The sequence below is a fragment of the Mustela lutreola genome, chromosome 8 (assembly GCF_030435805.1).
Source record: "Mustela lutreola isolate mMusLut2 chromosome 8, mMusLut2.pri, whole genome shotgun sequence".
Lineage (NCBI taxonomy): Eukaryota > Metazoa > Chordata > Mammalia > Carnivora > Mustelidae > Mustela > Mustela lutreola.
The window spans coordinates 84,118,903-84,143,564 of NC_081297.1; the positions used below are offsets into that span (position 1 = coordinate 84,118,903).

Here is a 24,662-nt window from a genome sequence, read left to right on the forward strand (position 1 = left end):
ACCTCCTAAACATGGTAGCAAGAGGGAGTACAGGCTTCAGGTCAACCACGGAGTGAGAAGTGAGAGGGCCAACTTGCAACCAAGTGTTCATTCATCCTGTATTCATCTGATGGTTATTGAACACCTATCATTCGTTATTCATTCCATAGTCATTTGGTTTGAACTCACTGTGTGCCAGGTGCAAAGGCAAACCTACTCACAAAGAAGGCAGTTTGTTGGAAGAGGGGAACATATATGTAGCCACGTCTAACCTCATCTGTTCAGTGTGTTGCCTGCCACGATGAGGATTCCACGATCTGGAATCTCTAACTGGCCTATGAGTGAACAGGTAACTCAAGGAACACTTCACAGGCCAAGCCCAGGTTGAGCTGGACTTTACAGAGCGAGGAAAGATGAGGAAAGGGTGGGAAATACGGCCCGCGCCAAAGGAATAGAATTCGAGAGTGCATGCCACGTGGGGAGGTTTTGAGTGGTCAGGTTGGTGAAGCTTGGGAGTTGGAGGAAAAACAGAGGTGGTAAGGTATTTGCCTAATGGAATTTACCTCCTGCAAGGATTCTTAAGTCAAAGGTAACAGAATTGGCAGAAATAGAAATAAATGTGTGAAGAGACTAGACTTTCACCTGCTTGACTAGGTCAGTGCACTCCTTTAAAAGTATTTAACTACTCCATTGGTGATTCTTAACTTTGGCTTTGTTTTGCTGTGGTGACCTGTGGTCCTTTAAAAAAAGAACTCCTTGAGCATTATGAACTCTTGTAAATATCACTAGTCTCGAGAAGTGTGAGTATGTATGCTCATAGTGAGTCAGTTTTTAATATTTTGATTCTAAGATTGTTTTGTGATACTGATTTTGGAACATCTGATTTCCATTTCAAATGCAGTAGCTTCGTGAAACCCTTCTAGAACTTGCTATAGCAGCATTTCTAATCTTTCCATCGGAAGAAATAACAACTTTTACTTTTTATCCTCAGTGAACAGAAACCTTTTTTTTTTTTCTACCTCATGAAATGTATCTGTTTATAAAAGCACGTGGGGTTTTAAAAGCAGATGCCTGCTAACATTCATCATCAGAATGAGGAATTCAAAGCTGTAGAAGGCCAGTCTGAGTACTGCTTCAGATTGAGAACGTGTATCATACATCCTGGCTCTGTTCCAAAAAACTGTCCTTAAGAAATTATGTAAATTTCATTTTCATGGCAGTCCCTGGGGTTGGAAGTCTTTCAGGCCACAACTTGTAATGTATTTGGATACTTCGGTTTACAATATGACCAGAATTATGCAATGGTTATAGGGCAGGTATGTGGTCAAGCTGATGTTAAAAAACTTTATCCACTCTAAATACATGTTGCAGCCTTCCTCAATTAGCTTCTGATTCTTTTGTGGCCTCATGGGCAATGTATCCAGTGCATCTAAGTTTTTAGAAGCAACATGCTGCAATTTCCTTTTTTGTTAGCATGTGCATGTACGCGTGTGTGTGCGTGCGCTCAACACATGCCTTTTATTACTTCCAGAATTTATATGGGAAACTGCATTATTTGGAAAGGTAGTATAAGAATACCAGTTAATTCTGGAAAATAATAGATGTCACATCTGCTGTGTTCTTGGACGATAAGGTTGAGTTTGTGTTTCTCTGGTTTAAACCTGAAGTTATTTGCTCTTTTTTTTTTTTTTTAAGATTTTATTTATTTCAGAGAGAGAAAAAATGAGAGAGCATGCACAGGGAGGAGAGGCAGAAGCGGACTCCCTGCTGAGCAGGGAGCCTGATGTAGGACCCCATCCCAGGACCCTGGGATCATGACCTGAGCTGAAGGCAGATGCTTAACCAACTGAGCCTGCCAGGCGCCCCTGAAGTTATTTGCTTTCTTCATTGACCTCTGGATGGCCCTATCTAACTAATTTGAGCTCCAGTGGCTTTTATTTCTGTTGTAGTTGAATGAGGAATCAGGAAATTCTATTGGGATTACCCGTCATATGATTATGAGCTACTTACAGGAGATAACAAGGGACATATCAGATATACTGCTGTATTTCAAAATGATGTTTTTATATTGTGTGCTCTCCGTGAGTCTTTTTGTGTATCTCCTTAATGGCTTTTATATATGAGACAGCTGAGAAAAAGAAAAATGTGACTCGCTTTCCCAATCGGTGTTTCCTTCAGCATTTACACCATGCACAGACATGTCCGAATCTGATAAAAACGTGCGGGGCTGGAGGGAGGTGAAGAAAGTGAGCACGAATCTAAGCAGAGCCCCAGGCCAGTGCTGTGGTTGCAGGATGATACCTGTTTCCAGGCTCTGCAGGAGCTTGGCGTAACCTAATAGAGTTGAGCAAAGTCACAAAGAGTGAAGTCAGAATGGGAGCTAATAAAGTTCCTGGTAAGGTGTGGATGGGGACGGTTGGGGGAAGTAGTTGTGGACTGCTTCCTAAGCTTTCAGGGGAAGGAAGAAAGGCTTCAAAGACAAAGGGAAGGCTTGCCCTGAGATTTGGTCCTGAGTAACAGGGAGGAAGCTGATATGAGCTGCCCCCAAGGCCTCCTCTGTAAAGACAGGCGTTTGCAGTTCTGGGTTTGCAACTTGGGAGGAGAGGGGAGGCACATAAGGGCAGCCCAGGACATTCCCAGTGCCCCCACCCAGAAATAGCACAGATCATTCAGGCGGCATAAGTAATTTCTGCCTGACCACACACTCGCGAAACTTCGTATGACCCAGCTATGCGTCCCTGCGAGCATGTTAGTAACCACTGTTCCTTTTAGGTCATGATTTTTCTGCTTGATGGGAACTTGTCTGGTTTGGTGATAACATGCCTACCATGCCCATTTTACCTATTTTGAGGCAAATGGACCAAGTTTTAGACTCGTGTTTTCTAGCAGTGGTGGCAGCAGCTGGCTGAATTCTATTCAGGTTCCTTGGATTAAGAATGTATGCCATTTTATTTGCTCACAGTCGTTTCAGTTTTAAAGAGAGTCAAGCCTTACACATACTCCTTCATCTTTTCAGACAAATGGACACCTGCCCGGAAATGGAGAGGTGTATCAAGAAAGGCTAGCACGTTTAGAGAATGATAAAGAATCTCTCGTTCTTCAGGCAAGTGATTTTTAACAATGCTATTCTTCCTCCACAACATATTTACAAAGACCATTTTAAATTGGGATGGCATATTCAGATGCTTGGGAGCCAGATTGCTGATAGAAATAAGTGCTGATAGAAATAAGTACGTACACACAATAGGGAGTGGTGAGGACTGTGGTAGCACCAAAGTGTGCCTCCCCGGTCTAGAGTGAGCAGCCTCGGCTCCTCTGATGACAGCTACAGTGTCATCTAAGCTGACTTTCTGATCTGATCTGTCATCTTAGTTGATCTGGTGTTTTTAATTTACAGCATAAATTGCAATTTTATACCACAGATTTTCATAAACCTGAATGTTTTTGAATCTGAATCTATTTAATTTTCAATTTTAAAAATGATCCTGTGAGCTGAACAGAACAGAAGTGAGTAGTGGACTCTGGTTTAGTGGCTAAATTTGAGTTTTCTTCTTAATGTTTTAAATGCAAGAAAAACATTTTTATTTTGGTATTTTGAGTTAAGTAAATTGCAGTGTATTTATGGGATTGGTGATCGTGGGGAAAGACTCGCGTGTAGTCCTTGACAGCTTCTCTTTCAAACATAACTCCATTTCCTCTCTTAATCTCTAATACTACTTCCCACTCCCATTCCAACCTCCCCAAAATGATGATCTATGCACATACCCTCTCGCATAAAATGGTTGAAATGAAGTTAACCTATAACTACAAGGTATTGCATATCCCCAATCAGCCCTGACCTCCTTAAAAATTGGGAGTCTGCAGGTCAAGAAGCATCACTTAGATAGGATTGTAAAGGACTGCTGTCTTATTGACAGTTTTTTTTTTCCCCTTACAACAAATGGGTAGTGACATCATTCCAGTTTTTGTTCTATTTAGAGAAATAAAGTTTGTAGTGGGACCCAAATCCTTCCTAATCTATTGCAGTATTTTGCTCTATATACAGGTAAGTGTGTTAACAGACCAGGTGGATGCTCAGGGGGAGAAGATTCGAGATTTGGAATTTTGTCTTGAAGAGCACCGGGAGAAGCTGAATGCCACAGAGGAAATGCTGCAGCAGGTATGATCAGAAGCCGTCACTGAGGTGGGGTTTTCTTGCTCGCCTGTTTGAAGTTCTGCACTTGTTTGTTGTGTCCCCTCGGACGCAGCATTGAAGTTCATGATTCACCGAGACTGGCATATTTTAAGCAAAAACCGAGGGTAACAGGGTCTCAAAACACATGCATAACATAGAAAGCGTTCATGTAATTAGAATCTGGAATAAAATACTGATAGGATTATAGGTAGTTTTAATGTTCTTCTTTAAATTTGCATATGGTTTCCTAACCCCCAGATATGAGCATATATTTTATGATTAAGAAAAAAGATACGTACCATATGTGACTTTTATGGGGAAAAGAAAACAAACCCAAACTTGTAATACACCACACACACACACACACACACACACACACAGTGCTCGTAGACGAGAGGACCTATAATATAGCGGGTAGGGTACGTACTGGAGGGAGACTGTTTCAGTTTGAGTCCTTGCTCTGCCACATCCTTGCTGTATGACCTTTGGCAGGTTTTCAGCCTCTCTGTTCCTCACCTTCCTCATTTGTTGAACAAAGATAATTCCTGAGTTATCTTTAGTAGGAGTTTCTGCTTTAGAAAGTTGTTTTGAGGATCGAACCACATCAGAACAGTGCCTAACGCAGAGCGACCCTGTCAGCATCAGTGTTCTCATCAGGCTTTGAAGCCGTTAAGATTTCTGCATATCTAGAGCATGTACGTCTCCCCAGGAAGTAAGCGCACACTTAGTTCTGCTCCATGAAGGTTCACAGAAGCAGATAATATTTTCAAATTTTATCTGTTTAGTGATTAATCTTTACCACATTCCCGACTTGATAGGTACTGCTTTGCAGGGTAAGACACAATCATATGTGGTGATTTGTAATAAAACAAGTTTTGAGTGTATCTCTTAAATTCCAATAGGAGCTTCTGAGTAGGACATCCCTAGAAACTCAGAAGTTGGATCTGATGGCTGAAATATCTAACTTGAAGCTTAAACTGACCGCTGTGGAGAAGGATAGATTGGATTATGAAGACAGGTTCAGAGACACGGAGGTAAGTGATACCCTCCCCCTTAACATACATATGCGTGTGCATCTGTATATGTCATACACATATTTCCAGAGCAAGTTGAAATTCCTTGTAGGCGTGAGGGGGAGGTAGTTAATTGCTACGTGCTCTCGTTCATCCGTGCTCCTTTTTAGGAATAATCTTTAATTACATTGGCTTTTTTTACATTGACTTTTTAATCACTAAATGCTCATGGCAATATTTATTGTGAGACTTTTTGTTGTTCATACCTTTTTTTAAATTGTGAGACTTTTGATATGAAAGTTTAATGCTTTCATTAGTCTTTAGAAAGAACTTTTCACTTTGTGACATTTGGAGCTTCTCTCTTCGTCTGCCTGTCTGTCCTCCTGTCCGTCCTCCTGTCCATCTGTAGTGGTTTTCTTCATTATGGAAATAATGGGTTTAAGTGTATCACTTTACTAATAGCCATTTTTAAATTTTACTGATTATTTTCTATATAATAAGTAGGTTTGAAAATATGTACAGAGAACATGCTTTTATTATATAATCATAAAAATCAGATTTTTAGAGTTTATTTAGTTTGGCCTTCTACTTTTGGTCTCTTCCACACATAAATCATACCAATTAAATAAAGCTCACTATACTTTTGTGAAATTTGGGATAGATTCTACAACTTGAAGTACCCATTTTTGTGGCTAAACATGTTTTGTTCTTTGGACTGTTTTATTGTTAATCTGGGTCTTTTATTTGCTTATTATTTGTTGTTGGGAAAAGAGAGCATATCCGTTTGAAATCTGTTTATTTGGAAAAAATTTGAAGATCTGCAGGACTCCCTTATCTCCCAGGGAATCTCTTCCTTTCTCTCTCTTTTGTTTCCTCGGTTGGAGTATGGAAAGTTGTCATACTGCATTAGAAACTGCGTCCCAAGAAGCGGAGAGGAGAACTCATTTAAGTATTCTTCCCCCTCTGTTTTCTTTGCACACGTTTCTTTGAAGCCAACTCTGTACCATCATGATAACGGGGTCCCTTAGGTATGTTACTAGCTGTGGGCAAGTCCCACATAGACTGGCTTTAGTGAGATTTACTCCATTGCTATTTTCCAAATTCAATTTTCTGCCAAAATGGAACTGTAATGGAAGGTCTTGGCGTATGTGTTACTTCCTCAACAGCAAAAGGAAATCCCCAATTTAGTTCACGTTCAATCTTCAAAAGTTCTTTGTCAGTCACCTATATGAGCATGTTCCTCACTTGATTGAGGCTGGCGCTCTTAGAACAGAGCTGAGAAAGTCATCCAGTTTCTCTAAAATTGTCCCTTTTGTGCTTTCTTGAAAACCATTTGGATATTTTCCTCTATTTCCTCTCTGTCGTTCCCTGACTCCACACTTGCTGCATAACATGACAGAGTTCAGTCAACAGATGGACTGCGTGCCATGGAGGTTACTCTGGTGCAGGGAAAGACGTCGCAGTGTTCTGGTCAAGAGTTGGCCCTTTCCCTTGTGTCCATAAAGCTGAGGGGGAGTCATCCTGCATGACTGGTTAATTTGGATCGGGGATGTTAACCAAGCATTGGGACTAAATAGAAGTGGATGTGTTAGGATTTTTTGGTAAGACTCCAGAGCAGTAGTCACATCTCTTGAGTTTGTCTGCGTTTTTTTAAAAAAGATTTTATTTAGTTGAGAGAAAAAGAGCATGTGAGCGGGGGGAGGGGCAGGGGGAGAAGGTGAGGGAGAATCTCAAGAGACTTTGTGCTGAGTGAGGAGCCTGTCGTGGGGCTCGATCCCATAACCCTGAGCCGAAGATCAAGTCAGAGATGTAAGCGATTGAGCCACCCAGGTGCCGTGTCTGCATTTTTTTATTTTTTAATAAAACTTTTTTTTTTTTTCCTGGTGCTTCCTTCCTTTACTCATGCATTTTCAATCATAAACAAAGTGATCCTGTCATCAGACTTTCAGTAAACTCAATCCTTGATTTTTTTCTAAGATATTTAACACTATTGGTAAAATACCACATGCATATCTAGAGATTATAAACTATAATCTGATCAACCTCATTACATATAACAACAAATAAAATAGTCCTCAAAATTAAAACCGAATTGAATATGCTCTTTCCTATTTTTGTTCCCTTAATAAAATGTTTGGTGGGGGCGCCTGGTTGGCTCAGTCAGTAGAGTGTGCAACTCTTTTGATTTCAGGGTCATGAGTTCAAGCCCCATATTGGATCTGGAGCCTCCTTTAAAAACAAACAAAAGTTTCCCTGGCTGTTTCATGAATCCAAAATTCCTTAACTTTGTCTTAGAATTTTAGATTATTTGGAGATTAATTTCTAAGAAAATATTGGAGTGGGGAAGAAATACAGGCACTTCTGAAAGATTAAGGGTAAAAGTCTTGAAATCCTGGAATTTTGAAGACTTGCCTGGAATGGCTGATAGGAGATGCTTAACACTATTCAACAGTGCCCCCTTCTGGTAAGAGTACAGATGCCAGAAATTACGTTTCTGCGCAGCCTGAAGTTTCTCGGAGAGGGAAAAGGGACTAGTAACAGGGGTTTTCTTTTTATAAAGAACTGAATTGGAAATAATTTGAATTCCATTATTTTAAAGTCTTATATTGAGCTATTTCCAGATTTTCCAGCTTGAGTGACTGTGGATAAACAGGACTTCTTTCAGGTTGGAGATTTACATTCATACTTAGTGTTGCCAGAAGGGAAATTTGGGTAGGGTTTGTTTGTTTTTTAACAGAAAAATTATCTCAATTTATAATTGTGGTTTTTTTAGTTACTTCTTTTTGCAAGTTGTCACTGTTTCTAAAAGAAGAGTTAAAATAAGACAATACCAAATAGGAATTCAAAGCTGCTAGCCATGAAAAAGTGGCAAGATATATATTAAAAAGACCAGGAGATGAAGGAAGGTCACTAAGAATTCTAGTATGCAAGAATGATTAATAAATGGGGGATAAATAAATGGGAGAAACTGACTTTTTCCTTAGACTTGAATTCCGAACCTGTAGATAAGGAATCACAGCTAAAATGTTATTAAATGATGTCAAACAGTTCCCTTACTGAGGTACTGTACTAATAACAACTGTACTAGGGGCACCTAGGTGGCCCTGTCAGTTAAACCTCTGACTTGAATTTTGGCTCAGGTCAGAATCTCATTGAGCCTTGCCTAGGACTCCATGCTTAGCGGGAGTCTGCTTGAAACGTGTCTCCTTCTTCCCCCCTCTTTAGGAAAAAAAAAAAAAAAGAAAAAAGAATTATAATAATAACTAATGAGTAATTATTATATAGTACTGTTAAGTAATTTAGGAAAGGCATCCCTCTCCCCATGTGTGAATCATTACTCATAGGAGTTTAGTAAGAAAGTTTTATTTCTTATTGTATTGCTTCTTTTTTATGGCATTTTTGTATAGTTCTGTCATCTGTTTATTTGTGGCTCAGGAGTAGAGGACTTGTAAAATGAGGAATAAAAACATGTTAAGCATTGGTGGAGTCTTGATGGTTTGTAATAAAAAAAGAAATCCTTTCCACAGTATTTGAAGTTGGTATTGTATGGCATTCTGATTCCCTTTTCCTACTGTCTGGGCTCTAGACAAAAATATGTTACTGTTTCTTAGAACACTTAGACAAGTTTTGCAAGCAAATTAGTTTTTGTTTTGTTTTGTTTTTTTAATGTGAAAGAGAAAAGCTTCTGGCTGTATTTGTATTATGAAAACCTTAGGATTATTTTCTTTTTTCTGTTCCAAATGTAACATTCATGTTATGACAATGTATTTGTAAATTACAGGGCCCTCATCCACCCTCAAGCTGAGAATCCTTGGTTTAAAAGGTTTACATTTCAAAAAAAACAATAAAAGGATTTAAATTCCATTCCATTCTCCCAGACTGGGTTGATGAACAATCTATAGTTTTGTTAGACAAAGGAAGAAATTGTAAAAATATTTTTACAAATAATCCACAGATCACTGAAAAGGCCCTAAAAGTAATGGCTTTACTAAAGAAAAATTTTCTAGTTAATTTTTTAAAGTTGGAATCTATATGGTGATTTTTAGTCCAGAAATAGCTGATGATTGATGTATGCGATTGGCTACCTTTGTTAATCAAAATTGAAAGTCACCTTTTAACTCTTAAGCATAGGAGACAAACTGAGGGTTGCTGGAGGGGTGGGGGTGGGGGGATGGGGTAACGGGGATGGGCATTAAGGAGAGCAGTGATGTGAAGAGACTGGGTGTTGGGCGCCTGGGTGGCTCAGTGGGTTAGGCCGCTGCCTTCGGCTCAGGTCATGATCTCAGGGTCCTGGGATCGAGTCCCACATCGGGCTCTCTGCTCAGCAGGGAGCCTGTTTCCCTCTCTCTCTCTCTGCCTGCCTCTCCATCTACTTGTGATTCCTCTCTGTCAAATAAATAAATAAAATCTTTAAAAAAAAATAAAAAAATAAAAAAAATAAAAAAAAGAGAGACTGGGTGTTATATAAGACTAATGAATCACTGACCTCTACCTCTGAAACTAATGATACATTATATGTTAATTATTTGAATTTAATTTTTAAAGAATTACCTTTGATTTCCATAATCTCATGATTGTGGGCCAGATGCATGGAGAATTTAAAATAGTGTTTTAACTAGAAAGATGCTTTGGGCCTCAGGGAGATACATTTATTTCCATTTGTCTGATCCAATTCATACAACCCAAACCCAGGGGCTTGTTGACTAGGTTTCCAAGCTGCTATTTTGGCCTACATAGGTGTGTTGTTGCTTTCCTGATATGTTTCATTGTTCCTCCTTTGACAGGGGCTAATGCAAGAGATCAATGATTTGAGGTTAAGAGTCAGTGAAATGGACAATGAAAGACTTCAGTATGAAAAAAAGCTGAAATCAACCAAGGTAAGCTTTCTCAATGGCAAAAATGTGTAAACAGCCTGACTCACTTACCTATGATCCATAATACAAGTTCTCAACTCAATAGATGATAAAGAAGTTATCTTACAAGTGAATGAAATTTCCCCCCAAGCTGGAGACTTTCTTGAATTTGAACACCACTATTCTGAATTTTTAAAAATTGGGGCTTTAACTAATCTAGTGAAACATAACCTGTTATTTCTGTTAGTTAACCTAACCTCCTTTATAAACCGATACTATTTTCTTGGATATTTAGGCTTGTCTTTTTCTATCTGTGGTTTCTTTCACACCTCTGTCTCTCTACCAGTCTTTAATGGCCAAACTTTCTAGCATGAAAATCAAGGTGGGTCAGATGCAGTATGAAAAGCAGCGGATGGAACAAAAATGGGAGTCCCTGAAGGTGTAGTAGACTTTGGGTAATGGGGTCCTGGGCCTGTTTGCTTTCTGGCTTGCGCTGTTTTGCCGTGATAGTGTTTTTTAGTAGCATGTGCATTCATCGTGTGTGTGTCCTCTGTTTTTTTAAAAATACATTTAAAAAAGCTGATGGAAGGGCCAGTGCGATCCCTGATGTTGTTTTCAGAAACATATGAAATAATTAATGAAAAATAATAAATGGGCAAAATAAAAATATTCATTTAGAAATTTGATCTCATCCTCTTAGAGTATCTGAGATCCAAGCTTGGTAAAATAGTTGTAAAAATGAACCTGGAAAAAAATATCCACTTTGCATCAGACTGCTTCTTCCTTTGGGACTTTCTTACAGGTTAACTGTATCGTGACAGTGAGTTGAAATTACTGCTGTAAAGAAGCTTTTTGCCAGTGCTACTGAAAATTCCTTGTACTTGGGATCCATGCCTATCATAAGTAAAAAGTATAGGGCCAGCTTTCTTGCTTCTTTGGAGATCTTCTCATAGTACTAAACACAATACCTACCTTAAGAGACTGAAAATAAAATGTTTATCAGTTATAAAAATACACTTATTAGCACTGCAGAGCTTTATTTTCTGTGCTAAAATACAGCCAGCAAAATTTCAGTTTGCTAAAGCTAATTCTTCACCAAAATTAAACTGAAAATTTAACATTAGTAAATAGAATATTGGACTTGGAATCTTTAATAGCTACATAGTAGACAAGAAGGGGGGGATTTAAAATCTGTTAAATCTTTTTTCCATTGTTGTGGGAGACTCTGTCCTTCTATTTTGGTGATGAAGATGAATTAGTTAGTCCCATGATTTGGCTAACATTGTTCATCACTTGCTACCTTACCCATCAATTAAGCTCTGCCTTGTTCATGCTCAGGGAACATGAATGCCATCTTGAAATACTAAATAAATCTCAGTCAAGTCTTGATATATATTTTCCAATTTGCATTTTATTTTGCTTTTATGACACTCGGGGTCTAATTCGATTATCATCCTGGATTAACTGGGGGAGGGTTTTTTTTTGTTTGTATAACATAAGCTTTAAAACTTAGGGCTACTCAGGTCCTAATTACACTTTAAAGCATTTTGTTTTAATTTGGTCACACAGAAACTTGAAACACTTATTCCAGAATTATTAGACATCGACCTTCATTAATTGTCTTGCTTCCTGCTTCCTCTTGCCACTGTCTGGTTTCTGAAGTCTGCATCTAGATTCCTATCGTTTTTTGTTTCATTCCCAAAAACTCATTATTGACTTAAGAGTTAACATGCTCCCTGAATATTCTCCTTTAGTCATAATTCCCTGTTGTAAAACGAGCTTATCATTTGTAGGACGAACTGGCATCTTTAAAAGAACAGCTGGAAGAGAAGGAATCTGAAGTAAAAAGGCTACAGGAAAAACTGGTGTGCAAGATGAAAGGGGAAGGAGTGGAAATTCTCGATCGAGGTGGGCACATACATTTGACATTTGTTCTCTTACTTTCTTAGAAACCTCCCTGTGCAGCCCTCCCTTCCTCCCCACACCTGCAAAAGAACCCCATGTCAGTGGTGAGTCCTTTCAGAGAAAGGAGAAGGGTGGCGGAAACCAGCTGAGGCCAGGACAGCAGGGCCTCCTCCGAAACTCTTCCCTGTGCCTGGGGATCTAGTAGCTTCCTCTTCAGCAGCTGGAGGAGAGCAACTCTGTACTTCATGCGGTGTTTATTATGCATTACTAAGTTGTGAATTCTGTTGAGACAGTTCTTGTTCTGATGGCAGTACAAGGAAGGGATAGAAAGCATTAAAAGGGAACATTATCATGTCCCAGGTTTAATCTCCCTCTGAACTGAACTTGAAACAGCACGAACTAAGAGATTTAGAAACCGTTCCTACACTTTTGAGAGAAGAGAGGAAAGGACTTTGCATCTTTGGAAGATCAAGGAAAATTTCTTATGGTGGACTGAGCCCTCAACCTGCTAGAAAGCAAAAATAATCCTCTTTTTTGAAAACGTGTGTGAATTTATCAAAAATTTTTCTCATAACTGAGGAAGTTTGTCTTGAATATTGTATGGACTGTCATTTTTAATACACGTTATATGTGATAGAAAATAACTTGAATGAAATGTGTTTTTTATGTTATATTTGGAAATATAAATGCACAGAACACCTGACAACACTAGGTTTGATTTAACCTTTCTTTGCTATTATAAATCACTGTGGCATGCAAACTACAAAGCAACTTCTGACTCTTGAAACTAAAAATTCCATTGAGTGTAGCTTTAGTACATTTTTATGTGAGCATCGGTAACCTCACTGTCTGAATAATGAAGGGCTTCAGTTAGGTTACCTATAATGTCTTTCTTGGTTCTAGAATACCCTGGCTTTATATCCCTGTAGTTGTAATTCCCTATGGATCAGAAAGCTAACTCATCAACCATTGAAGGATTTTCCCCCCCTTGTGTATTTTGGCATATAATAGAATTCTGGCGTTGTGTTTTTTTGTTTTTTAAGGAAGCTCTACACTCAACATGGGGTTGGAACTCACCTCCCTGAGATCAAAAATCACATACTATATACTGACTGAACGAACCAACAAGGCATTCCTAGATTTGTGTAGTCTTTAAAGGACGTTCACAGATAGGTCATGCCTTTAGGGTTTTAAGAATAAAATGGAATCATGTTGTGGGCTAGAGGACGTGTTGGAGTAGTGGTTCCCAAAGACGGACACCGGTCTATGAACTGCTTATCGCCAACACACAGCCCGATAAACACAAGAGTCGGGAGCAATGTTTAGAAACTTCATAGCAATCTGATGTTGGCATAAGATCTCACTGCGTGATCAGTGGACTCATCTCATTGAACGGGAGGTAGACCATGTCAGAGTCATTGAATTTGAGTGGTGAGGTTCATGTGTCCTAAGCCAAGTGCTGGGCACATTCAGGAAAGCCATGTGCTGACCCGTAATGGAAACATCACTAATGGTGTTTTCACCCCGTAGAGTATAAGGACTGCTTGTATTCCACAGACCTAACTTTAATATGCCAGGAAATCAGGGTTCACAGAGAAGAAGTGACAGAGGTAGGAACTCAAATCTAGGTCTTTGGATGAATTATATTCTCTTTCTAACCTTACACAGAGCATCATGCATTGCAGTACCATTCCTAAAGCCACAAAATAGTGTTTAATATTCAGTTTTTATAGGGTTAGCTTCTTTATCTTAGGCAAAAGACTAAATAATAGTACTTTTAAAATATTTATTGTTGTAATGTATATACTAACTTCCAATTCGATGGGTTTTCCTGCACAGATGAAAATTTTAAAAAGAAGCTCAAAGACAAAAGTAAAGTAAAGTACAAAAGTAAAGTACTACTTGGACTGTTCTTTGCATGTGTTTTAAAAACATTTATCTCACCAAAGATGTGAAGTTGCTTCATCGATAAGCTCTCCATTTCTTCAGAGTGCACAAAATAGAGCGTATATAAACAAACAGTAAAAACAAGGAGTAAAAGGTCATTTTGCTGATCCCCCCCCCCCCCCCCCGATTCAGCCCTTTTGCTCCACAGGGTATAGCAGAACACCCAGAGTAACAGAGGGGAGGAAGAATTTTTTTTGTAGTTCGGGAGACAGAGTATCAGAGGAGAAAATTACTTTTCAAGGTTTTGTAGCCCACTTCTTCCCTGAGATCTACATTAGGAACTAAACATACCCTGTTGGTGTTAGACAAGAGATTGTACCCAGGCTGATTAACAGAACCCAGATTATCTAATGCATCATCGAGATAAATCATTAATTAATAGACTCTTTCCTCCAGATGTTGAATTCTTACACCCAGAGAATTGGGCATCAAAAAAAAAAAAAGGCAATTTCTACAGAATATACCTTCATATTGAAAGTGTTGTATCAGTGATGAATGATGCATTTTAAAACTTACCTTAAGTAGTAGTTTGTTTGTTTGTTTTTCTCAGAAGCAGGTAACCTTAGCTCAATTTTTTTTTCTGTTTGAATTTTTTAAATTTGTGATTTCGTTTTAGGTTGACATTTCATCTTAAAATATTGGTTCTTTTATTATTAAAGTAATGTGCTTTTGTATTTGACTGTCAAATTTTAAGGAAAATCACATTTACCTTTTAAAATAGTGTCAGAAATGATGTTTATAGATGAAGCAAAGTACTTATCCTTCTGTATGGAACCTACAACCAACTTCATAGCATGACTGCTATAGATGCCACATTCCATCAGGCTCTTGCCATTCATGCCTCCATCTTGGTTAAAACTGAGTATCCTGTCCTCTGCTTATGTCATTGTGTACACCGTCCATCGCTTTCGCCCACTGCTTTCTAGGTTTCTTGTTTCTTTTTTTTTTTTTTAATTGAAAAGCTGTGTTTTCATGGTTGTAGCACTGAAATTTCACCTTCCGTGTTCTCGTGAGGATTTTGTTATTGCTTCGAGAGAGGGTAGTTAGCTCTGACCCATATTGTTTGCTTTCTGGAGTGATAACTATTCAGGCGACATGGAAGGTGTTCATTTTTCAGATTTTCCCCAAAAGAGGATATGGACGGTAAACATTTCATTAAAACACTTCAGTCTGAAGAGTCAGCCCCTTGTTATTGTCACACACCTTAACAAAACTGACTTCTGACGTGTTCTTGTGATATTTTCAGATATTGAAGTGCAAAAAATGAAAAAGGCTATGGAATCTTTGATGGCAGCAAATGAAGAAAAGGTATCTAGATGAAATTAAAGTATTTATGTGGGTGTGTACCACCATTTTGATCATTCCATGAGTTTTCTTGAGATATGCCAGGTTGGAAGAACCCTACACACTACTGATGTTGAGGGACAGCCGTTCTGCCTTTCTACCTTCATGTGCCTGCTCTCGGTGATGGCAGTTGTCATTGTGACTGTGTGGGTAGAGTGGTGACCGGCAGCACTGGGTTCACTTAGATCTCCCTCTCCCACCTCCCTGTGAATCTGGAAAAATGTTCAAGCCCTCAGATCATTTCTTTATATTCAGGTGGGAAATGAGAGAAAGGATACAGTCCATAGTGCATCCTTTCTGGGCTCGCATGAACTCTGAAAGGGGTGGTCCCTGACAACTGTTAGCTTCCCAATGAGGTTAATTTTCTTCATATCATTTTCTTCACACTCCTGGATTCTTTCACATGAGGGATTGTCTCTGTTCTCCTGAGAGGTGAGATACGAGAACAGAGGCATCAGTACCATGAAATAAAATATGGCCCTAGGCTGTCTTTTAGCTTTGTTGGCCAAATGCCAGGGACTCCAGAGTCTTCTTTCCTGTTGCTTCACTGATTTCATTCTGATGAGAGCAGGGAAACAGTGTCCTCTAAAGCAAGGTGTTTTTTCATGGCCTACCTGATCAGCCATATACCCAGCGGACAGCAACAGTCGGGTTCAGCTCGCATCATCAGAACTACTCTTACACCTCATGTTACTCAATGAATAGAACAAGGAGGCATTTTCCCAAGAAAAGAGTCATTTCAAGGAAGTAAAAAAACAAGCAACTGCCAAAGAACTTTGCCTTGATCTTTTTGTCTCATCTTGTTTCTTTCTCTAATTCTTGTGTTCTCTGTTTTACTCTATAGTTTTGCCGTTCATTCTCTTTATTTGCTCTTTATTAGGAAATAAACTCATTGCCCTCTCCACCCACCTATATTTAGGTTTCTTTTTGCTAGTCTTTACCACTGTGGAATAAAAAGGAAAGTCATTAGCAAGGGGCCCATGTAGTTTTTACTTTATGTTTTTTTTTTAAGATTTTATTTATTTGAGAGAAAAACAGCGAACAGGGAGCTTGATATGGGGCTTGATCCCAGGACTCTGGGATCACTACCTGAGCCAAAGGTAGACGCATAACTGACTGAGTCCCCTCGGTGCCCCCATAGCTTTTACTTTTAAAAAAGTAATCACAAATTCATTTAGTCTTAATTTCTCTCTCTCAAAAAGCATCAATAACAAACAGATCTCCCAGTGTTGACTGAGGGCTTACTAGACATTCAAACTGCTTTAGGAGCACCAACGCTGACATAAGTTTTTAGTAGTTCCAGAAGGCTTCAAAGAGGTTGCATTTGAGCAAAATCTGAGGAAAGGCAAGAGTTGTTTATCAGGAAAACGAAAGCTGCTAAGGAGAGTATCTATGAACTAAACATGTCTCAAAAGCCCAGACTTGGCACAGCCTAGTGCATGTTGGGAAAGTTCAGAATGAGATAAGGTAGAGGGGTATATGAAGCTAACATTTACACAGGTTGACAGGGTTTTTGAAAACCTTATTTTGGATTTGAGGGCTCCTGGGTGGCTCAGTTGGTTAAGCACCTACCTTTGGTCAGGTTACGACCACAGGGTCCTGGGATTGAGCTCCACATCAGGTTCCCTGTGGGAGCCTGCTTCTCCCTCTCCCTCTGCCCCTTCCTCCTGCTTCTTCTTCTCTCACTCTCACCCTCTTTTTGTCTCGAGTAAGTAAAAGTCTTTGAAGTAATTTTTTTGGGGGGGATTTGAGAACAAGTTTCTAGTTTGAGTAATGAGGTGAATGATAGTGCCCTCAAAGAGTTAAGGGAATCTAAGCTCAAGTACCAGGGGCAAATAATGAGCTTAATTTTAGAGACATTCACTTCGATGTGCTCATGGGACTTTTCAAAGGAGATTTCTCATAGAAAGTTGGAAAATGAATCTAAATTTGGGGGTTAATGTATAATTATAGATGGGGTAGGGAATGAACCCAGTCCATTTTAGGAAAAATACAGAATTATAGATTTTCGGAGACTAAGCTATAGTTGATATGTAAATTAGCTTTTGCTCCATGACAAATCACATTTATTATTTCTCATACTTCTGATGGTTGATTAGTGGGTTCTCCTGGTCTGGGCTGGCTTTGTTGATCTCTGCAGTTAGCTGGTGGGTGGGATGGGGCTGGATGGTCTAGGCTGGTGTGACTCACATGTCTAGTGGTTAACATCCTTGCGTAGATTGGGCCCATCTGGGATGTCTCTTTTCCAAATGATATCTCGTCTTCCATTAGACTAGCCTGTGCTTCTTCACATAGTGAAGGTTCCCTGGAGCAGAGAGAGAGGGCAAACCCTAACCACATTTGTTGATATCTCTTATTGACCAAAGCAAGTCACATGGCCAGGCCCAAAACCAGTGAGAGAAGAGCTAGGGAGCCCATTTTTTTAGGATCCACCAGAGTGGGGATAAAGGACAAAATCTTAAAGCACTAACATTTTATAGACTGGGCTGGGTAGATAGTGGAAGTAGAATATCTATCTGGTCAAGGAATTAAGAAATCAAAATAGAAGAAAAGAAAGAGTGGAAAGAAAAGTGAAGGAAAAAGGAGGAAAGAGTGGGGTCAGTCAAGTATCAGAGGTCAAATTAGAAAAAGGATGAAAAGTTCTCTTATTTTTAGTAAATATGAAGTCTCTGATGACTCTGATGACTAATTGGTACAACTTTGGCTGAGTGTTTTGAGAAGAGAAAGGCCAGATTATGATTGATGACAGCAGGTAAAGACAACAGGTGTAGTAGATCTTTCTTTCAAGACCTGCCCATAAGTTGGAGAGGAGAATAATTAAAGTTGATTTTTTTCTTGTTTTGTTTTTGTTTTTGTTTTGTATCTTATTACCTTGTTTTGTTTTTGTTTTTAAAGATGGCAGCTGAAGGATAGGATCTCTAAATTTAGAGGTACTTTTTCTCTATCTCTGATGTACGTAGGAAAACTGGTAAAATGTAGATATTACCAGTTTTACTAAAGTTTAGAAATATTCCTTGAATAATGTAAATAATTCATGTCTCCCTATTCTTTGTGTTGCAATTACTTTTACTGTTTAAAGTCATAGTTTAAAGATGACAATTTATTTTATTAATAGGATCGGAAAATAGAAGATCTTCGACAGTGCCTGAATAGGTACAAGAAGATGCAAGATACAGTGATACTGACCCAAGGTAAAAAAGGTACTGTAGCTCTATAGGTTTTTCTACTTTACTTGATTTTAAGTGGCTATGAACTTTAACATTTGTTTTCATTTTCCTGGAATATCCATTATTCCAAAATAGTTTGTTTATTCATTTATTCAACAATATCATTAGGAAACAATATCACACACTTTCTTGGTGAGTAGGCCAAAGAGAATACTGTGGACTGGTTGGTCAAGGAGAACCTCTGTGTGGAGTTCATCAGATAGCATTCTAGACAGAACAGTGTGTTCTAGAGCCTGTGGGGAGGGGCATCTGGGTGGCTCAGTGGGTTAAGCATCTGCCTTCAGCTCAGGTCATGATCCCAGGGTCCTGGGATCGAGTCCTGCATTGGCCTCCCAGATCAGCAAACAGTCTGCTTCTCCCTCTACCCTTCCCTCCTGCTTATGCTTTCTCTCTCTCTCTCAAAAATTAATAAGTAAATTTTATTCATTCATTCATTTATTTATTAAAAGAGCCTATGGGGAAAATGGGCTCGGTGTATTTAAGAAGTAAAAAGACCGTTGTGACTGACTGGAAGGAAGTGATCAGGGGGAGAATGAGAGGAGATGAGCCGAGCGGATAGAAGTTAGCGTTGGCCAGGTCAGGCAATGTGAGGCATTCAGCTCTGTGAGCCCAGAGGGATCCACTGAAGGGTTTTTACAAGTCTGCGGCATTTTCGTAACAAATGGACCATATTGGGAGGAGGGAGCAGTATCAGAAGAAGAGAAGCCAGTCAAGAGGCTCTTGCAGGATTCCAAATGGAATGTTAATAATGGTACTGATTAGAAACACATTTTGGTGTTCGAACTAACACAGTGGTGTGACGAATTAGATGAGAGTGAAGAAGAGGAAAGAATCAAGAAAGACTGATGTTTTTGACTAAAGCGACCGGGGTGGGGGGGTGATGATTCCATTTACCAAGGTAGCGAAGCCTAGTGAGGGCGCACTGAAATGATTAAGGGGGGTTGTGTTCAGCTTTGAATGTGTTAAGTTAAAACATAAAATAAAACCAAAACCATAAGACATCTAAGTAAAAATAGTCACGCTTTGATGGGGATTAAGGAGTGCACTTGTTGGGATGAGCACAGGGTGATGTTGGGAAGTTTTGAATTACTATATTGTATACCTGAGACTAGTATTACACTGTATGTTAATTAGAATTAAAAACTTAATAAAATAGTTATGCCTTTTGATGTGGTATTATTTTATAGGTGCATGGTTCAGTTGGCCATCCTCAAATGTGGAAAATCTCTGGGGGTCATTTAAAACAAAAGTGTTAAGAACTTTGGAAGTTTTCTCATTCATTAGCAATGCAAGGTGGGGTTATTTGCTCTAAAAGTAAACATGAGTAATAAATTTTTTCAGAGATACTTGTGAAATACTCAGATTTTGGAATTTCAATTTCGATGAGTTCAAAAAGAAAGAAAATCCTACTTCAGACGAGGATTTCTGAGAGGAGAAAAAAAATGGATCTTCATCTTATTTTCCACAGGACTTAGTGTATGTTAAAATTTTAAATACCCAAATGAGCAAGCAAATGAACCTCTGTCAGTGTTCTTATAGCGATTCTCATCACTCAGCATTTTCTCTGCCTTCAAGAGAGTGTCTCTTTTTAGACAGTATTGCAAATTAACAAGTGATTAATTTTTACGTAGTCATAACATTCATTTTTTTTTAAAGATTTTATTTATTTATTTGACAAAGAGAAAGATCACAAATAGGCAAAGAGGCAGGCTGAAAGAGGGGAAAGCAGGCTCCCTGCTGAGCAGAGGACCCTGAGATCATGACCTGAGCCGAAAGCAGAGGCTCAACCCACTGAGCCACCCAGGCACCCCTGTAGTCATAACATTTAAAAAAGTATTTGATTTTATAGAATCTCAATACTGTAGTTTTTATATTTAAAAATCAAAGGAAAACATTAATTTCTATAATTATGAAACATAAGAAAATCAAGAAAAGAGGTATTCTTCATAATTGCACTGACATGATCATTTTTGTCAGTTTCGTGGGGTTTTTTGTTGTTGTTGTTGTTGTTTGTTTAATCTGGTTTTGTTTTAAAATAGACTCCATGACCAGCATGGAGCCCAACATAGGGCTTGAACTCACGACCTGGAGATCAAGACCTGAGCAGAGATTGAGTCTGACGTTTGGAGCACCTGGGTGGCTCAGTTTGTTAAGCGTCCGACTCTTGCTTTCAGCTCAGCTCATGATCTTATGGGTCGTGAGATCAGGCCTTACCTTGGCTCTGCACTCAGGTGGAGGCTACTTGAAGATTCTTTCCTTCTGTCCCTCCCCTGGCCTGTGCGTGCATGCAATGCTCTCTCTCTCTCAAATAAGTAAATAAAGCTTAAAAAAAAAAAAAAGAGAGAGAGAGAGAGACACTTAACCAACTGAGATACCCAGGCACCCCTCCTGTACTTTTTTTCATCTTTTTTAATGCATATAAAATGTGTAGAAAAAGGAGGTTGTTTTTCGTTTTCTTTTCCAAAGTTAATTGTATTATTTTACATTGCCAACAGCAATGTATCACTTGCCAACACTTGGTATGGTATTTGAAACTTCACAATCCTGTACATTTGATATGATTTTGATTTAATTGGTTTAGTGTTTAAGTATTCTCATCACAAGTCCCTCATGATGAAAAGTATTGGACATCTTATCATGTACTTACTGACATTTGTATATTAAAAAGAGGGAGTTTTTAACCACCATTGAAAATTATGTCCTGTTCTAATGAATAGTTTATAAACAGTGATTTCTAACTAGTATTTGCATTTACTTAGTCCTTAGAGAATGCGAATAATACCTACATTTTAATGAAATTAGAATAAATGCCTAATAAAAATATAAGAAGGTAAGTCTAGTTAACAGCTTTAAATGAGTTTAGGATTTTGTACTATTCAGAGAATAGTGTTTTAAGCATCATTTTTTGGTTTTAAAAAAGAATATCTGACATAGTTGTTCAGCAGCTAATCCTTTTCATTGCTGAAGATGTAGAAGTAGTTCTCAAAGTTGGCCGCTTTCCTGGGTATGTGGTTGCATTTGTCCGTAAGGCTGTTCTTTCTTCTTTAAAATAAATGGCACAGAAGGATCATCTTAAGGAATCAGAAGATTGCCTATTGTTGTTTTTTCTTCTTTATATGTATGTGGTTTTTGTTTTGTTTTGTTTTGTTTTGCTTTAAGAACACAGAAATGATGATGTGAGTGCTGTGAAATGTGTAAACCTGGCAATTCACAGACCTGTACCTCTGGAGATAAAAATACATTATTAGTTTATTAAAAATTAATAAAAAAATAACGACACAGAAATGATGAATGATGAATATTGAGTTTCTCATGGTGACTGTGTTGCTGTTCAGAATTAGTTTGTTGTACCACCGATATTGTCCAGCTTGGTTGTTTCTGAACTGAAATTTGTAAAGCCCCAAATTCTGAAATAGCTATTAATACCACCCTCAGGCTCCAGGTGCTCATAGTTTAACATTTCTCCTAGAGGTCCTCTTGTTATTTTTCTAAGGATTTCAAAGGAAACTCACTTTTGATTTTTGAGGATGGGAAAAATTTTTATATTCAGTTGGTATTCTTCCTCCAAAAATGAAATGTAAATGAAAAGCTGCCATTCTTCTCCTTTTCCTAGACCAAGATGGCGACTTTGACGGTCTGCTCACTTCTGGTTCCGTCTCCACTTTGCTGGATGCGCAGGGTTTTAGTGACCTGGAGAAAAGTGTATCATCTACACCAGTCACGGGATCTCCCAGTCGTGACCCATTTAACACAAGTGTTCCAGAAGAGGTATTTACAGACTCTCAACATTATCTTTGTAGTGAAGAGACTGTGTCATTGAAGGTTAAAATGCTGTTGACAGCAGGAAAGACCTGGGATCTTTTCTCAGTGTGGCTACTGACTGAGTCTTAGCAATTTTCATGTCAAAACTCAGTCTCCTAGGACTTTATTTGAAAGATTGTTTTTTTCCCCCCTCTTTAATAAATAAATACCTTGGGCAATGTCAAAATTGCTTAAATAATTCAGGAAGAACATGGAAGAAAGATGTCATCCTAAATAGATTACAATCTACACAATAATAATCTTTATTAGTAAAGAACAAGTAGGGAATAAATGAAGAGGGATAACGTGAGATTATATAAAGAAGTTGGTTTTAGTCACTTCCAATGTTGTCTCTGAAAAATTCTGGTCTAAAATCTTCCCTGACTTCTTTAGACTTGGAAAAAAGCAGCTGGACAGGAATATTTTGTCTTGAACTCATTTACTTTTCTTTCACACATCAGACTGGTGCCAAAATCTGTTTCCATTACCTATTGCAAACCACCCCAAAAATTTGTGGCTTGAATGACAGCACTTGTTTTGCTAACAAATGTGTGATGTGGGTAAGGCTCAGCAGGAGCATTTCTTCTTCGCTCCACTGGGCAATAGTTGGAATGGTGTGAAGGCTGGAGGCTTGAGTCATCCGAAGGCTACCCATTTTTATATCACATGGTTGGTTGGTACTACTGTTGGACAGGACCTCAGCTGAGGCCCTAGCTGGAAATACCTGTGACTCCCTGGCTTTCTTCTAGCAGAGCGTTTAGATCCTAAGGATGAGCATCCCAATAAGAGGACTGGGCATATTTATATCATCTTTTATGCTATGACTCGGAAACCCTGTGGCATCTCTTCTCCTGTAGTCACAGGCCCACACACATTCACAGAGAGGAAACAAAGACCCTACCTCTTGATGGACAAGTAATATCACATTTGAGAAGAACACATGGGATGGCATATACCCCTACGACCATATTCGACCAGTACAACTGCCCTCCACTCTCTGGCTACAATCATTTATATCCCTCCCCCATGCAAAATGTCCTCATCCCCTCGTCAAAGACCTCTTGGTCTTATTCCAGTCAGGCTTCCGCATCCCAAGACCTTGTCATCCAGACCCGGTCAAGATGTAGGTGCAGCTGCTCAGGTTTGGCTTCTCGAATAGCACTCCATTCCATGTAAAGAACCAGGAAATTCAAGGTCAAGTCATTTGTCCCCTACACACCTGACATGCAGTGGTGGAATGGGCATAGTAACTACTGGGCATTCCCATTCAAGAAGAGGGAACATAGACATGGAAGACACCCACGTATCATTAGTCAGTAGCAGTTCCCAAATCCAGCCAGGCTCGTGTGGCCAGTTCCTTGACAGGGCCCAGACCTTTGGGCTCTTGGTTGTTCCTTGGGAGTCATCTTTCCATTTCCAGGAGAAAGAACCTGTAATTGCAGATGAGTTGTTTTCTGCAAAAGTATCTATACGGGTCTAGGGCCTTCTGCCTTCTACTATCTCTGTCCCTCTTGGTTCTGTTTGGTATAATATTTTATTCATTTGGCATTTCTTATGAATCAATTTATAATCCACTCCGTCAGGTAAAGGATATCCACAATTATCTTCACCATAAGACTTTCTCTATCTTAAGTTTTCTGTATGGCTGCTATGGAATATCCCTCTGTTTTTAGAGTTGTCGAACTTTTTGAAGGTTTCAATGAGACAGCTGTACCTTAAGTCTTCCTGAGGTCTTAACCTAGGCACACCCGTGGCTTCCTGACAGCACCTCCCTCTTTGCCCTAGAACTTTTAATTTTAGTGCAGTGTACTGTCTAGAGAAACTGGGAATGGGAAAAATTGTTTTTGTTATTGTTGTTTTTGTTTTTTAACTAAATAGTCTTGACTACCTTATGTTTTCCAATTCCCCCTTTGGTCGTCTTTCCTTTAACATATTACTGTATTCAGTGAAAAAAAAACCAAGTGGCATCTTTTCTTTTCCTATCTATTCCTGCTGATTACCTAATGAGAAAATGAAATTTGAATTGCATGAAAATGAATTCAAGGAGGAAACATTTCTCTCTTCACTATAGGAGAGGGCTAAAAGATGTCAGTCATAAGGATTACTGGGTAGGGGAAATTGGAAGGTGGTGATCAAAAGGTACGGACTTCCAGTTATAAGACAAGTGTGCTGGGGGTATAAGGTACAACGTGATGACTATAGTTAACACTGCTGTCTGTCTGGTATGCTGGAAGGTTGCTAAGACTGTAGATCCGAAAAGTTCTCATTGCAAGGAAAAAAATGTGGTTTTTTTTCCTTTCCTTTTCTTTTTTCTTTTTAATTTATACGGTACTGCATGTCAGTGATATCCCAATAAAATTGGAAAAAAGAGGCAAAGGATTAGTTAAGGAATAAAAAATATTTTAGAGGGGGAAATAAA

General features: G+C 38.8%; 1 protein-coding gene across 12 annotated transcripts in view; it reads left to right on the forward strand.

The window, feature by feature from the left end:
* Positions 1 to 24,662, forward strand: part of LOC131839864 (liprin-beta-1-like) — a 95,041-nt gene that overhangs the window by 46,767 nt on the left and 23,612 nt on the right. For 2 of the 12 annotated variants that reach the window (XM_059187555.1, XM_059187557.1), the window contains exons 4-13: positions 2,996 to 3,082; positions 4,025 to 4,138; positions 5,056 to 5,187; positions 9,951 to 10,043; positions 10,366 to 10,458; positions 11,813 to 11,927; positions 13,764 to 13,796; positions 15,118 to 15,179; positions 18,331 to 18,415; positions 22,056 to 22,210. In XM_059187555.1, the coding sequence (XP_059043538.1) occupies positions 2,996 to 3,082; positions 4,025 to 4,138; positions 5,056 to 5,187; positions 9,951 to 10,043; positions 10,366 to 10,458; positions 11,813 to 11,927; positions 13,764 to 13,796; positions 15,118 to 15,179; positions 18,331 to 18,415; positions 22,056 to 22,210 (969 nt within the window). The remainder of the gene's footprint in view (positions 1 to 2,995; positions 3,083 to 4,024; positions 4,139 to 5,055; positions 5,188 to 9,950; positions 10,044 to 10,365; positions 10,459 to 11,812; positions 11,928 to 13,763; positions 13,797 to 15,117; positions 15,180 to 18,330; positions 18,416 to 22,055; positions 22,211 to 24,662) is intronic. The other 10 variants (XM_059187558.1, XM_059187559.1, XM_059187561.1 and 7 more) reach the window with 6 other exon arrangements.